Source organism: Camelus bactrianus, chromosome 2 (assembly GCF_048773025.1).
Source record: "Camelus bactrianus isolate YW-2024 breed Bactrian camel chromosome 2, ASM4877302v1, whole genome shotgun sequence".
Lineage (NCBI taxonomy): Eukaryota > Metazoa > Chordata > Mammalia > Artiodactyla > Camelidae > Camelus > Camelus bactrianus.
Genome location: NC_133540.1, coordinates 102,135,910 through 102,153,182, shown reverse-complemented (window position 1 = coordinate 102,153,182; position 17,273 = coordinate 102,135,910). Strand labels below are relative to the sequence as shown.

General features: G+C 37.7%; 1 protein-coding gene across 6 annotated transcripts in view; it reads right to left on the bottom strand.

The window, feature by feature from the left end:
- CORIN (corin, serine peptidase) overlaps positions 1-17,273 on the bottom strand; it is a 222,448-nt gene that overhangs the window by 29,450 nt on the left and 175,725 nt on the right. For all 6 annotated transcript variants that reach the window (XM_074348354.1, XM_074348360.1, XM_074348358.1 and 3 more), the window contains 2 exons: positions 16,616-16,745; positions 1,514-1,630 (listed from right to left, as the gene is read on the bottom strand). In XM_074348354.1, the coding sequence (XP_074204455.1) occupies positions 1,514-1,630; positions 16,616-16,745 (247 nt within the window). The remainder of the gene's footprint in view (positions 1-1,513; positions 1,631-16,615; positions 16,746-17,273) is intronic.

The window sequence follows — 17,273 nt, the reverse complement described above, 5'->3', positions numbered from 1 at the left end:
TAAATTTATTCCATGTCACTCAGGATGGCACGATCAGAACCAGGAGACAGAATTTATAGGACATGCAGGTTCAGGAAAGGAAGCACTTTCTAAAAGTCAGAGTAAAGCTTTGAAAGCAAGAACATGGCTGTGTTTAAGCACCTATCAATGTGGCTGCACAGGAGAATTCAGTTTAGGCTACATTAAATTGTAATCATAAAGCTCTCTTCCATGCATTTATTCACAACGTAAACTTAAAAGAAAAAAAAACACTTTGGGACTGTCAAAAATGCTGTGATGTGCTTAGAGTACTAGATCTCTCAGAAAAAAAAAAACAAAAAAACCCTAAATATGTCACTTCCACTTTCTTTTTTGAAGATTTACTGTATTTTCATTTCTTACTAAATGTGCATGGAGATATGTTCAATCAAGACAATAAATTATATAACACAGGAAAAGCACATTTGTGTCTTGCCTTCTCACAAACTGAAGTTGTATCTCTTCCTGACACTCGAGCTTGTTATCCATAGTTCTCTGTAGCACTTCCAAATATCTGAGATTCATTTCGTTTATTATTAGCTTATAGTCTCTCTGTCCACCTATAAATCTACGTTTCCTTGAGACCAGGGTCCTTGTCCCCCTCATTCACTTCTATATCCCCTCAGACCTTAACACAGAACCTGGTGTAGAAAAGATACTCAATAATTAGTTGTTACATTAGATCTTAAAATCATAGCTTTTAGGAATAGGAAAAGACCAAAGACTATCTGCCTCAACTCTTTACTTTAAAGGAAACTGAGGTTGTATAGGACCACATATCTAGTTAGTAAGCCAGGACTAGCACCAGGCTACTGACTCCCAATTTAGAATGAGTCTATCTATCTATCTATTTATCTATCTGACCTGAAAGGGCTCTTTCGGCATTCCCAATCTGGGAAAACAAATCACTCTGTTGAAAAATTCAGGTCCTTGTTTTGGAGGAAGTGCTTCAGCTGACAGCTATTCAGAAATTTGGCTGCAGAGTTAATCTATGGGGAAAATGTTAAGCCATTCTAAAGAGAAATGGCCCACCTTTAGTTTTCTTCTTTGGAATTCGTAAAAGGTGATTTCTCAAGCACTTATTAAAAGTTCTGGAGTCAGATGAACTTGGTTTGAGTTCAGAGTCAATCATTTACCATCTGTGGGCTGTGAGTTTTGAGTAAGTTATTTAAATATTCTATGCTTCTATAATGTAATAAACAGTAAGTAAGTGCTAATTCCTTCACTTTCCTTTCTCCTGCACCCCTACCCATGGTTGAGGGAGGCAGTGTTGCCATGAGTTTTCAGGGGAAATTTTTCAGAAGCATACTTTCAAGGCTACTTGATCATAATTTCATTTTGTGTCTGTTTTATAAAGGCCAATAGCTATTCTATGGAAGCTCTTTTTCGATGTGACAGATTTGGATTATCTTAAATTGGAAACAGAAGGAGAGCCCTGATGATAGACTTTTGCTGCATAATCCACTCTACACAGTTCTTGTGATGGGTGTCTTACCCTTCTACCAGTAGTCCATGCAAAGTGGTCCCATTAAGGCTTTCCCAGTTGGAGTACAACGTCAGCCACGGTTGGTCTTGCTCCTGTTCCTGAATCAATTTGGTCACAGATGGCTCTCTGATAGAAGAGCAAATACCAGATAAATACTCAAAAGACAATGATCTTTGACCAGGCAATATCATTATTTACCACTCATTCTCTTGCAAAAAAAATGCATTAAATTATTAGTTAATAATTCAAGAGGGGGATTAGTATTCAAAGAAGTTTGATGTGGAATGTGATCAGCAAGAGGGGATGTTGCTTAAAGTGTACAGAAGCAATGGAGATCCACAGTGTTACAGCTGTTCCAGTCATTCTCTCTACTGACGTGTATCTGAACCTTGTGAAGTGTTATAGTTCTACCCATACCACGTAAAAGTTCCAGTACCTAAAAAACAAGAGCAACTTTAGGCAGGGACCAAAAGTAAATTAAAAGTATCTTCCTGGAGTATTTTTTCTTCTCCTTTTTCCGTACCCAGTGTCATCCTGCAATAAAGCAACCCCTTAAAATAAATAATAAGAGAATCAATAGCCATTTAGTATTTGTTTAGATTGTAAAAATTATAAGCAAAATTTTTTCAACATATTACAAAATCATTGTGCACTAAAGATTAGGGAGGACTCTAGAAAATAGAGACAGGAGTTAAACAACATAATTTTTTGCTGCTTACCTATTTTCTCACTCCACCTCCACCTTACTTACCTATGAATGTCTCGTTCAATCATTCCAATAAATATGGTTGCACTGTACCCAAGATTTAAAACATTAGAGTTTGAGATTAACGGATACACACCACTATATAAAATAGATAAACAAGGGCCTACTGTATAGCACAGGGAACCATATTCAGTTTCTTGTAATAAGCTATAATGGAAAAGAACCTGAAAATATATGTGTATATATATATATGTATATGTATAACTGAGTCACTTTGCTGTGCACCTGAAACTAACATTATAAATAAAACAATTCAATAAAAAATAAAGTTAAAAAAAGTATTTGGTTTTTTATATAAAACTCCTATTCTTCATGACATGGTTCATTTAGGCAATTCATATTTGAAAAACAACTTTTGGATTTTTATCACCTGATGCTATCAACAGAAAAGAGGTAGAGGAATTCATTTTAGACAGGAGGAATGAAGGCTTCATCTGAACCTGGAAGGAAGTGGGAGAGAAGGAAGCAGGGACTTAGTTGGATTTGGAGATGGGGAGAGAATTCATTGAGAAAACTCAAATCAGACAATCAGATTGCCTCTACTTTTCTTTTCAAGTAGGAGGTGAGCTCCTTGGATGGAAGCTGAGGGTGACAGGGGAGCGCGATGAGGAGGACAGTGACGTGTGTATGGAATTGTTCCCTGATGGAAGTATTTGGAGGAACATCTCAAAGATAACTTAGAAGAATGGCAAGCAGCACCGAGGATTGAAATGAACCTGTAAATCTTGAAGGTGTAGTAGCATCAAGTCTGCATGCTTCATAACTTTCTTTTTTGATCATGGAATGTCAAGTTTTTGCAAAAAAAAAAAAAGGTGGGAGGGGCCACAGGAAGGGAAGAAAAGTTAAAATCAGTGGCATTGAAAGAAAAATGATCATTTTACCTGATAGTTGATTATTTTAAAACTACTACAACCACATAACAGAAATAAAAGAAACGAAAACTTCCCCAAATCCTGTTATTTCACAAAGAGCAAAACCTTCTAAAGAGAAGACTTAACAACAGAATATGAGCCAAAGATTAAAAACAAAGTGGAGTGCTTAATAATGAATAAATTCTAATCACTCAATTTTAAAACAAATGACATAAACCCTGCCCACTCTCTAAGAGACACTGCACAAGACTTAATTTATTTAGAAACTTAAATGCAGCTTAGATTACATAAAATCTACTGCAAAATGAGAATTTTTTATCTTGACCAAAATGAGGGTCTGGCTTTCTATCAATCCCAGAAGTATTGCATGCAGAGGCACAGTGGAATGGAAATTACGCAAGTCAGAGGCCACGCATAGGTGTTTCTCTTGATTCTTGCAGCCTGAGAATCCTTTTCTCAAACAGAACTCCCCATGGCCTCCTAAATCCAGGCATTTTACCAGCAAAAAGCCAAAGGAAGATCAGCTTCAGATCTGTTACTTAATGAAATCCTCCTTCAGGCAGATACAGGGCAACAAGGACTTGCACAAGGACAATTCGGGACAGGATTTGTATGGATGCTGGGTGAGAAAATCATTGTAAAGGACACTTCAGTCTTTCAACTCACAGGATCCCTTCAGTCACCCAGAGGGATGTTTTTGCATTTCATTCATTAGCCTCCAACAAGAAAGGTAATTTAGCCTGAACCTCTCAGTTACATCAAGTGGAAAACCTAAGAAATCCATCATCAAGCAGGGAGTGTCATTACAAAAATTAGCTTTCCATGAAATCCTTATACTTCTCACGCACAAAAATAAATCTTTCAGCATTAGAAACGCCATCTTACGGTCCATTAAAAAAATTTCAGTGAATCCATGTGGTTCCACTTCTGCCATCGTACTGAATCTGAGCACCTGTGTGATTGCAGCTTTTATTTTTCTTTAAATTTTTAAAATAACAAAAGTGATACTTATACATGGGAAAAACCCAAACATACAATGAAAAAATATTCTTCCCATCCAAGGTGTATAAAAGCAACCACTAAAAGTAGCATTTGTGCATCCTTGCCAAGCTTTTTCTGTATATGCCCCTCTTTTCTTAGTCTATACACATTGTCCTGTGTGGTGTTGATGATGTTTTCATTTAATGATTTACCTTGGAAGTCTTTCCATAAGAATAGCTAGATGATGATGATGATGATAATAACCTATTTTCTATAGGTCAAGCCCTAAAAGACTAACTCATTTTATATTGTTTAAACTTCTCAACAACTTTGTGAAGTATACTTTGTTATCAGTCCCCATTTTGGAGATGAAAAAAATTGAGGCAAAGAGAGAACAAGTAATTTGCCCAAGGCCACTCAGTGAGTAGACGGTAGAGCTGGTATCTGAGTCCCTGTGGCCTGACATCAGGGTACCACTTCAAATACCGCGAACACTCCGCAACCCTCCTCTATTAATGGCACGCACCATGTTCTTTTCACGGATGCACAGTGTTCCATTATACAGATGTACATCTGCCTTACCAATTCACTACTGATGCACAGGGAGCCTGGTTCCAATTTTTGGCTCTGACAAAAAAGCACCAGTTAACACTCTTAACCATTCACCTTTGCCTACATGCACAAGTATGACTTTAGAATAAATTCCTAGAAATAAAATTACTGAACCAAAATGTAAGTTTTTGATGAATAGCATGAATTTCTCCTTCAAAGAGTAATACCAATTTACATACTTATCAAGAGTAGGTATGTCAATACTTTTTAATTTTTATAACTACATGCATATGATATAAATCATGCTGTTAAAAAGTATGTGGCACAGGGAACTATATTCAATACCTTGTAATGGCCTATAATGAAAAAGAAAATGAAAAGGAATATATATATATATATATAAATGAATCACTATGCTGTACACCAGAAATTAACATAACATTGTAAATCAATTCTACTTCAATTAAAAAAAAGTATGTGGAACTTGGCAGTTCAAATTTTGTTTGACAACTGGTAATACATTTGAGTTATTCTTTTCCATATTATATCAAGAGACAAGGCAATCCTGTTGGGTAGAGAACAAAAGAGCAAAAAAAACCATCTTCCTAGTGATTAAGCATCAAAGTGACTGTATCCTAAGGGAGTCTGTGCAGGGAATGCAGTCAGGCCTAAATGTTTCCAAATGCAGCCATGAAACCATATATAGAGAAGGGAATTTAAACAACAATCTAGTCCAGTGTCCTCATTTGACAGTATGAGAAAACTAAGACACAGACATAGACCCAATTCAAACACTTGTGGGGCCCAGAGCAAGAGGACAAATGGAGGCCTACATACTAGATGCTGTATGTCTGCATATTTAGATGTTATGAATCAAACTAACAAACTGTTAAAGCAAATGTATTCTATCTTCCCATCCTGACAAATGTATCTTTTAGGTTCAAATATAGAATCCTTGGACTCCTTGGAGCAGTGGTTTTCAAACTTTAGCATTCATGAGACTTTAACCTGGAGGACCTGTTACAGTGAAGATTGTTGGCCCCATCCCCAGATTTCTGAATTTGGTAAGTCTGAGATAAGGCCCCCAAATTTGCCCATCTAACAAGATCCCAGGTGATGCAGATGCTATGGTCTGGGACCACACTTTGAAAACAGCGCTCTAGATCAGGCTCCAGGTGGGCATACCTCTTTGGTGGACAGACCCTTTGCCTCATGAGGTGAGATACAGCTGAGGAGGAAGACCAGAGTGGTCCTTCCAAGTCAGGGTTTCTCGCCCTTGATACTACTGACATTTTAAGCCAGATAATACTTTGCTGTGTGGGGCTGTCCTGTGCACTGTAGGGTGTCCAGCATCATCCCTGGATCCTACCCACAGGATACAACAATCACCACACCACTCCTGGACTGACAATTGAAAAGCTCTAAAGAAATTTCCAAATGGCTCCTCGGGGCAAAGCCACTACTGATTGAAAAACACTGCTCTGAGTCCTGAGGTCCAGGGCAAGGCCCCTCTGCTCTGGAGCTGAAGGCAGCACTACAGAAAAGCAAGAGGATTTCCCTCAAATTTGCTTCTTGAAATGAGTGGCCATAAAACACATTAAAAAAAAAATGTATACTCCCCCATACCCACAGAAGTGGGAAGACAGAACATATCTAGAATTCTGAAACATCCTGATATTCTGAAAGGAGTTATATAGTTCAAGGCTTAGGTGAACAATCAGATCTCTAGACAACTTGGCCTATTCTTGACTCACTCGCAGGTCACCTAGTGTTTAGGAATAAGGCATCTTATGTTTGTGTTATAATTATGTTGGGGATGTTTACCTTTTAAAGATCAGCACAAATCCCCCAAAGCCAAAGGCTTCTTTACCTTTGACAGCAAGTGAGTAGTGCAGGAATTACCTAGACACGCTACACATCTCAGTGAAACGATCAGGCCTGGTCTACGATAATCTATTCCTGAGGAAAATCATCTGAGATTTCAGCCTCAGTACTGATGGTTAGTCTTGAGATACAAATGCCTTGTGTAGTGGACAGGATACATTATTTGTCATTCTAAATATCCTCTTCAGGACTTGGAACATTTCTACTAAACATTTCATACCTGTTTTCAAAAATCTTGCCTTAAACACTGTCATATTATTATCTCCGTCTGGTTCCTGTAGACTGGACATGTTACTACTGTTAAAAGCTAGGTAAGTTATTTTGTCAAGTAGAAGGATGACCTAGATATATTGACAAAAAAGCATCACAGGTTTCAAACAAACATGAATGAACATGACTGGAGAATCACTTGTCTGGTTAGATAGCTCAGTTTACACTTTATATGGCAAAATTCCCATCAATAGAAATGTTTCAAGAAGAGCATACAGCCTGAGTTTATTTTTACAGTAAATTAAGTATTTAAAAATTATTTTATTGCCATCTTAACTGAAAATACATAATTTTATTCTTATGTCTACCTCAGAGGTAGAGTATAATAACTATATGAGGCAATGATTTATAGGTACAAGTGACAGAAACTATCTTAAAGAGAAGCAGCTATGGATTACAAAATGAATTATAATTTATACAAATTATAGTGTTCATATTTCACAAATTTTTAAAAATCAATGAAACTAAATAATCCATTTCTAATATAAAATTATAAAATTGTCACTATTAAACATTATCATCTTAGTGTAAATTAGAAAAAAAGAACAATAAAATAAAGCACTATTTAAAGTAAACATTTCATTAAAGGTAGAAAAAATAGTCAATCATAAAATTTAATATGTCATTTGATCATTTATAAAAGTTCAGTCTTATAAAACAAACTCAGTAAATAATGTCAGGTTATAAGAGTATTTTTGAGCAAAAGTATCTACCTCTTTCAGAATCCACAGCAGTCCAAGTATTCCCTTATGGCTACTTTATCTTCTAAAAATTCCCATTTCTCTTTTGATAACTTGGAGGAAAACTTTGGGGACAATTTTTTTTAAGAGACAGACACTCAAGACAGCAACTTAGTTTCTTGTTTGTCTTTACCTTCTTATAGATCATCAGTGTAAAATTAGAAATAACCAGTTTCAATTGCAATATGTCATTTTTCGAACTCCCAGTCTGTCCCTTCCCACTTTTTTATTCCACTAGTTTAGAAAGACTAGACTATTTTTCTAAAAGAAGCCTTGCTTTGTCAACCGCCCTATTCTTCCTTATTCTGAGATTACAGGCAAATAGAAAGTGCATCTTTACTCAATTCAAAATTTTAAGGCAGAATATGACTCTGGGTACATTACAAGATAAAGTAATTCAAACATCAGGATTTTAAAAATATCCAGTTAACAGTACTACAGTAAGAAAAAAAATTAGCATTTATTACCTAAAATCATGCCAGAATATCAGAATATCAAAAAGTGGAAATATAATCAACCAGTGTGGATGGTCTTCAGGATGACTGGTGCCTGGGAACCAAGTGCCTTCAGGACTTTCCATCTCTCATCTCCACTTCTTTCAGTGAGTAGGAGGGAGATGAAATGGGAGGGTGGTTTTATTGACTCCAGGTGACTTTCCCACAAGCCAGGAGACAGGCTGCCTGCAGCTATAAACTCAAATCCATTCATCTTTGTGACCAAAAAGGAAAGAAGTCTTCTTTCCCAGGTCCATTTAAAACAAATCTTACTGAATAACTTTAAGTTTCATAAGAACCAATCACTGTTGCCCAGCAGTGACATTCTTTGATTGGTCCAGCTTGGGTGAGGTACCTACCCCTCTACCAATCACTGAGGCCAAGAAAAGTGGGTCATGTACAAAGATGGCCAGCTCCCTCCTGGATCCTAAGGATAGAGTGGGAAATGAAGCAAGTCCCCAAAATGAAGGAATTCAGGTCCCAAAGGAAGAGAGAAATACAGAAAAGCAACACAATAAATGTCTGCTACCAATGACTTGACTCAAAATTTTTTAGTTCAGAAGATTATTATGCCTCAGGGTCAAGATATACATGTTTCTTTCTTAGCCTTTGGAAGATGGAGGAAGGGTAAAAGATTGGCTAGAATTTAGACTTGACCATGTTCATGAATGACACAATGTGTTATCATTGCAAAAGGGATATTGCCTGGCAGAATTTAAACAAATAATAGTCAGATGGACAAGGGTTATAACTGGTGATTAACAAGATTAATAAGCTGGAATGGAAATGAAGACAACACATTGATGTTAGATGGAGTCCCTCCCTCAAGAGAAACAAGTTGCAAACATGTGAAAAAATAATTTCTGATACTGATAAGTATGTTGAAGAAGACATAGTAAGCAAGTAGAGGGTCCCTCGTTAAGCGCAAAAGCTGCTCCAACTAGGGTCGTCAAGGAAGACCTCTGTAAGTAGCTGATACATAAGCTGAGACATGAATGCTGAGGTGGAGGTAATCTTGTTAAGGTCTAGAGATCAGCCTTCCAAACAAAAGGAACAGTGAAGCCAAAGCTCCCAAATGAGAATGAGCAGACAGCACTTGAACATCAGTAATCAGGTCAATGTGTAAAGTTTAATGGACAAGTTGAGAGTGCTGGGAGACTGGGTCAGAGAGGGAGGCAGGGGCCAGATTAGGACTTACAGGTCAGAGTAAGAAGTTGGATTTTGATTCCAAACTATAAAAATAAGAAGAAAAGACCAGTGGGTTTGGCATTTAGATAATATCATTACTGACTATCCATCTTATCTTGAAGGTAAAAAGCAAAACCAGATAGCAGTAGGTTTCAAAGACAACATGAAGAAGTTAAGTCATCACCAGGAGTCTCTGCTGCAGTTCAAAAAGGGGGATGCTGCCATATAAAGACTTAGAAATAACACAAGCCCTTTTGGTCAATTCCTGATGGATCCTCCAGTTGTCCATCTTGTTCTTACCTACCCAGGATCCATTCATATTCATGTCCAATGGCAACGCATTATGACAACTAGAGAATCTGATGTCCCCAGAGACTTTACAGAGATTGAGTCTTCCCATTCCAGAATCTTTCTGCTCACAATTAGCCCTGATGTTCGGCGGAAACATGTGTTTTGACAGCACTTAGTTCTGAAGAACCCGTGGAAGCCATCTTTGATCTTGTAAACCCTGATGCAAATCTATTTTTTAATGTTCAATATTTTTACCACAAAAATGGAATGTAAGAGAGCAAAACCCAATCTGATTAATCCAGGGTTTCGCAAAGTTGTATTCCAGTTAATAAAGGTGAATTTTTCTACACCACTGAGAAGTTTTCATTTAATCTTATAAATTATTCATTAACTCGACTGACACAGTTTGAGATTCAGTTTGCTAACACATATCCAAATTCTTGGCAGAGCTTGCTGTTTGTGATCATATGGAAATGCTCTTGGGACAACTGGTAGACTTATCTTGCTCTTGCTTATTAAAGCCTCATACCAAGTGGTTTCATGGAAGAACTTTTAAAATATTTCCCCTTCCTTTAGGCGGTAAGCACTCTTTCAGGAAAATTCTTCTTCCTCCTCACCCCGCAATGTTTCAGGAAACACTACAGTCACACATTGGACTTTATAATTCTCTTCTCACCCAGGCTGCCATTTAACCAGCAGCTTCCTGGGAATGTGATAAGAAGTTAATTTCCCATGCCCAATCTACGTGCCTGCCAGAGAAGCTATGAAGCTGCTCTGTGAAAGAAAATAACATAAATTTACTTCATTTGACTTCTATTTAGAATACTCCAAGTAGTAAGTACTACTTACTACTATATGACTTTTCAAAAAAATGAAAAACACTGGAATTGTGGTCCTGCATGATCAATTTCCATCACCACCACCTCCTCATTGCTATCCACTTAAAAATCCTACAAAATAAGATCAGAAGGTGGTATTAAGACTTGCCCTAAAACTCCCATGTAAAGCAATACTAAATGGGGTTGATGAATAACCTGGTTGGCCACACCAATCATGGCATGTTTACTGAATAACTGGGTGTCATATGGGATCTAATCCTGGTATCCGAGAGGTCTCTTGCTCTTGCTTGGATTTACATCCTAGTTCTGTATTTTTCTGTGACCTAGCAAAGTTCCTTGGCCTTCCTAAACCTCAGTTCCACCATACGTAAAGTAGAAAAAAACTACTTATCTTACAGGATTATAATGTGCATAAATTGTGACAATACGTATCAAGTACGTAGAACAGCCTGGCACATCACTAAGGTTAGCCATTACTATTTTGTGTACCCTAGTCTTTGAAACAAATGAAGAATCAAAAAAATATATACAAATGATATACAGCATTCTAGAATTAAAAAGGATAGTGTGTAGTGTTGATTTTTAAGTACCGCAGGAAATTCAGGCAAAAAAGATCAAGGAGATGAGAAAAGCTTCAGAAAAGCCATAAGGCTTGAGTGAGGTCCTGAGAATCTGGATAGAAAATGTAGAAAATGATGCATCTATAGACACAGAGGCAGAAGCAGGAAGGAATGTGCCTACAGAACACAGATAAAAGACCAGCCAGTCCGAAAAGAGAAGGAACATATAAAAGGATAGGAAGTTGAAGAAAGACACACTAGTTTATGGTGGGCCTACCAGCTGGGGAAAATAGTCCATACTTACTTGACTTGAAAACATTTATATGTGCAATGAACTTTGGACAGAAAATGATTTATTTCTGCCTCGTCCGTTCAGGCCTCTACAACATATTACCATAGACTGGGTCGCTTATCAACAACAGAGATTTATTTCCCATAGTTCCAGAGCCTGGGAGGTCCAGGTCCGATGGGTAGTGGCAGACTGGTGCCTGGTGAAGGCCCACGTCCTCGATCACAGGCAGCCATCTTGCTGTGCCAGCACTTGATGGAAGGGCGTCTAGGGAGTCTCTTTTATAGTCACTAATCCCACTCTTGGGGGCTCCACTCCTATGTCCTCATCACCTCTCAAAGTCCCCACCTCTTAATACCATCACATGGGGGGTTAGGATTTAGCATCTGAATTCAGGAGGCACATAAGCACTCAGTCTATAGCAGCTGAACATAATGTTTGTCCTATGGCAGGGAGGGCTCTGTTAGAAATTCAGTCATGGGACAGCGAGAGCTTTTAGGGAAATGGAAGCAGCAAAGGACTCCTAGCCCTGTTTCCCTCACCAGTCACTGCCTGTATTTCATTGCTTCTCTTTTCAGCTAAATTCCTCAAAAAAAAAAAAAGCTCTATACTTACTGTCTTTTGTTTCTTTCTTCCTATTATCTCTCAGGCTTTTGCCCCCTCACTCCACTGAATCTGCTCATGTCAATGACACATATTGCTGAAACCAACGGTCATTTTCAATCCTGATTTTACTACTTGACTTCTCAGCAGCATTTTCTATAACTGACATCACTTCTTCCTTGATATGCTTTCTTCACTTGGGTTCCAGGCTATCACAAACTCCTACCCCACTGCTTGTTCTTTTTCACCTCCTTTGCCTTGCTACTTCGCTTCCTCCATCTTCCTAATGTTAGGGTTCAGCCCTTGGTCTTCTTATCTTCTCTCTATATATTCACTCTCTTGGTCACCCAGATGAAAAAATGAGCAATATCATTGTTGAACACATTGAGTACACATAATCAAAAAAAAAAAAAAGGACAATAACAAAAATATGGGGAAATTGGAACTCTTACATATTGCTGGTGGAGTATAAAATGGTGCAGCCCTTTTGGAAAATAGATTGGTAGTTATTCAAAAAATTAAACATAGAGTTACCATTTGACCCAGTAAGTCTAGTCTTAAGTATATATCCAAAAGAAGTGAAAGAATATATATTCACACATAAAAACTTGCACATGAATGTTCATAGCAGCATTATTCATAATAGCCCAAAAGTGGAAACAACCCAAATGTCCATGAATTCATGAATGGTTAATCAAAATGTGGTTCTATCTACACAGCAGAATATTATTTAGCATAAACAGGAATGATGTACTGATACCTACTACAACACGGATGAACCTTAAAGACGCTGTGAAAGAACCTTAAAAACTAAGTGGAAGAAGCCAAACCAAGAAAGCACATATTGCATGGGATTCTATTTATGTGAAATGTGCACAACAGACAAATACATAGAGACAGAAAGTAAATTAGTATTGTTTAGGAGTTAGGGGAAAGAAGAAATGGGGAGTGAGTGCTAAAGAGCATAGGGTTTCTTTTTCAAGTGATGAAAATGTTCTGGAATTAGACAGCGATGATGATTACAGCTTTGTGAACATACTAAAAACAACTGATTCGTACACTTTTCAACAGTGATTTTTATATGAATATATCTTAATTAAAAAAAAAAACTGCAAAGTTTTGAGCTTCCTTTCCATGGTTTACATGTACAGGACCAGAAACCTGGGCTAGATTTACTATTACAGAGGACTGAATCTGTCTTCGAACTGCATGGAAATCAATCAAATAGGAAACCATCCTGGATAAAGCAGTTCTTACATGACAAACAAAATCCGAAGTTAGAAACTCTGTCCTGGGAGTAGACTTTAGGAAAACATTACAATGTAAATCCTTATATCAGAGACTAGTAGGTAATATAATAGAGGCTGCCTGCGGCTTTGCCAAGACACAGAAACATTCTTTGGAAGGATGCTTCTTCTTCTAACCAACTCTAAAAGATCAGGGCATAAAACCAAATTGCAACTAACTTTATAAAGGAATTTCTGCCAAAATAGTACAGTCTATTTCCCGACGATCTAACTTTTATAGAGATAAGCTTATGAGGCCAAGAGACACAGAGAATCACGTCCCCTAGACCAACTTCCTCAAATACCAGATGTCTCAGGAGCATTTGGCAAGTATCAGAGGGTGGTCTAAGTTCTGATTCGTATTGTTGATTAAATAAATGTCCATATGTTTTTGATACTGGACACGTAGGTAGCAAAGTCAATATACCATCAGGAGAATTTAGGGGCTTGATTTATACCCTTGTCTAATCAAATAGTCATCATACTTCCAGCTGGGGTGAACTCTAGAGATACCTGCAGATGGGGGTAAAATGTTTTGCAGATTCGGAGAAGAGCTCTGAATCTTCTCATTAGGACAAGCACTTAGTCGAGAGCCTAGCATTTCTGCTGTTAGACATGGACAGCACAATTTGGGTCTGAAAAACTCTCAGTGCAGGTGTTTTTAATCAACTGCATCTATCATGAAAGCATCTCTGCAGAATCCTTGCAAAACATGTAATTTGGTGTCTATTTGCATTTTTAACAAACTAGCTTCAAAATACACCCCCTCAAGTGGATGAATAATCTATTTGGAGTTAAGGTATGTTCACTTTGGATACGACACCACAGTGTTTTTCTCTATGAACGTTTACTGAATGAGTGAATAATTTAATGAGTTTATATTATAGTATCAAGATAATATTAGAGTTGAATATTTTTCTTATATAATTTTAATAGGAATGCCATGTGCTCCACTATAAATGGACCCTTCTCAGATGACAAAAAATCGGGAAATTTTTTCTAACTTGATGTTCTTGATGGTTTATTCATATGTCTTCCCCACTTCATCATAAGCTCTTTGATGATGCTATTCACCTTTGCATCATCCACACAGTGCCTACCCCTGTACAAGGCCTATAAGCAGATGCTCAAAACACAATGGGAGGAAGATACTGAATAGAATTAGTTGGGGCTGTTTTTTAAACCTCAAGTTTCTGACGCCGAGTATGTGTGGAGGTATAAAGGCAGGCCGGTGTAGTGGACACGCCACTCCAGAAGCTACAGGAAGACAGCTCTTTCCTCTTCCTCCCCCTCTCACAGCTGGAGCTGGTCAATGACTAGCCGTGGCCAGACATGCCCTCCTATTAGGGACTTTGGATCTGGAGGAAATGGCTCAATGGTGCAGAGTTACCATGAATTAATTTGAGGCATCAGCGGCAGAACTGGAAATCCGCAGCACAGCACTGGTCCCCAGGGACGGTGGTGACAGCAGCTTCCTAAGAGGCCCACTCCCACGGTAGGAATCTAACCCCATCTCACACATTCTTTTGGTGCCTGCCCCTCTCCAGAGGCCTGGCTCTCCAGACTTCCGTCAGTCCATGAGCCATCCGTGTAAACTGAAGGGTGAGCTTGAAGGCAACCCAAAAGCACGAAAACACTAAGACTGCCTTTCCTCCTCGTTTCCTTGGGAGACGAATCACTTCTCACCTATTAACTTGGTCACATAACGACTATGGTTCCACCCATGCTGCTCTCTCAGACTTTCCTAGCCCTCTTGTGAAATAAAGTTATCTTTAAAAAAATCTGAATGTCTGTCTAGATTTTTAAATATCTAAGATGCTGCACTGACATTTTCCCACTATGTTAAGGAAATGGAGCAATGGAGTAAAGAGTTTTCTTTTTTAAAAAATCCAACATGTATGCAATAGCCAAAGGTAGAAATTGCCAAGACAGGTGAATTCATCAATGGATGAATAGATTTAAAAATATGCTGTATCCATGCAATGGAATGTTATTCAGCTATAAACTGGAATAAAGTACTGATTTATAGATACATGAAAACATTAAGAGCAAAAAAGCCAGATACTGATGATGATAGCACAACACTATGAATATACTAAATGCCACTGGATTATACACTTTTAAATGGTTAAAGTGGTGACTTTTCTATTGTGTATCGTACTACAATAAAAAAAAGTTTAAATCCAATATCCAAAAAAATCTGAAGGAACATAAATTAGAATTTTTCAAAAGTGATCCTTTCTATTTGCAACAGAACAGGGTGTCTGGTCAAAAGAATTTGGTTATAAAATCTTTGTAGTTCTGACTCTTCCTCAGAACTCTCAATGGAGTTATCTATCACGTAATCAGGTTTTCATATTAAGAAATAACCTTGTGTCTTCATGAGAGGAAAATAAAGCTCACTCAAAAGGCTTTTAATTTATCTCTGATCACTGTCACACTCCCTTTCATTTGGACACAATAAGGATGTTGTGAAAACGAAATGTAATTTAATGGATCTTAGCAAATATAATTTTCCATTCTGGAAAATCCTGAAGTGCTTTTATTATATTACCAGTTACTCAATTTTCCAAAGATGTGGGACTTTACGTGGGAAAAATCATGGGCTGAAGATGCTGGTATTTACATAACTTTTTAAACTGGGATAACAAAAATGTGTTGCCAATTGCTATTCTGTAATTGGATGGCTCAACATTATAAAATTGTTTCAAGTTTACTCAGTAGAATCCTGGGAAATGACATTTACTCAATTTTTTTTGTGCTAGAATTTTATAACCCCTTGATCTTTTATGTCTATCATTTCTATGTTTCTCCCAAATCTCACACACATCATTGGTGAAAGAAAAATATATATACCTATGTGTGTACACACACACACACACACACTCTCACATATATACTCTAAGACCTTTCAGTTATTGCTTTCCAGCCCTGGAAAAGAAAACCCCACAAGTATCTACCTTTCAAAGTATTGATTTCAGTGTGTTCGTATCAAAGCGAGAGTGAGTGTCTTTTCATTCTATGAAGAAGCAAAATGGTGAACAATTTCCTCATTTACATTTCCTGCATTACATAGGATAAATTGAAAAACCAGCAACTTCAAGTTCTACTTCTCAACTTATTAAAAAATGTATGTTGCTTAAAAAGGAATTTTCAATAGCCTCCTGAGGGGAAATCACAAGATTTTTCCCATCCAGTTTCCTCAGAAGAAACCATCTTAATGCTTTTATAAATAAAAGCATTTCATTTCAGAAGTACTTAAAATACAATTACTTCATTTACTTTCAGAGGCTTTATCAAAGTAGGGTTTCAACCCACACTCTTCAGAGCAGGTGTCTGTAATTTAATACAGTCCTCTCACCTGATTCATTTCCCGTGCTTTGGAGGGCTCGATTTGAGAGCACTAACTCACTCTGCATTCATAAGGAAGATATTATTGCCAAGTTCTGTGAAGCCCTCTGAGAAATCCATCAGTGCTACAAACTACTGACCTTACCCTAAACCCATCTGCTTGCAGGCCAGCTGACTCAATGTCTCCTGCCAGCCATCTGCACACACGTGGTGTTCGACTGCAGATCTGTGAGCAGTCAGGAGTGAAGAGGAGTTCACGTTTGCAGAGAGGGTCACTGAGGGGGGAAAAAAAAAGGAAACCCTAATTTAAAACATTTCTTCTCATGAAACCAAATGACAACTTTACATGCCTTTGCTTTAATTGCAAGCATGCATTTTTATTTCTTTTAGCTAAGAACCATTTGGTGAATTCTCACCCTGGGCAAATCACTGATCTCCATGTGATGGGGGACTGAAAAATGAATCTGATGTGTTCTCTGCCCTACAAGAACCATAGGCTCCAGTGAAAGAGATAGGCAGTTCTTAACTTTATACGTTAGAAGACAGCCAGAGGTAGGTCCCATTCCCATGAGTTTACCCAATAATTTGCATACTTAGAAGGAGCTAGCTGTAACTTCATTCAAATCATTTCCTTTCAAGAAAGCCTATGAGAAGGCAAGTGTGTGAGTGATGTTAATTTAGGATTCATTTGGCATATATACTAATTTCTATTTTATAAAAGAGAATCCTCTGTGCTTCATCCACCACAGATTATTTGTGGAAACAATGCACAGTTAATGACAACACACACCGTAAGCAAGATT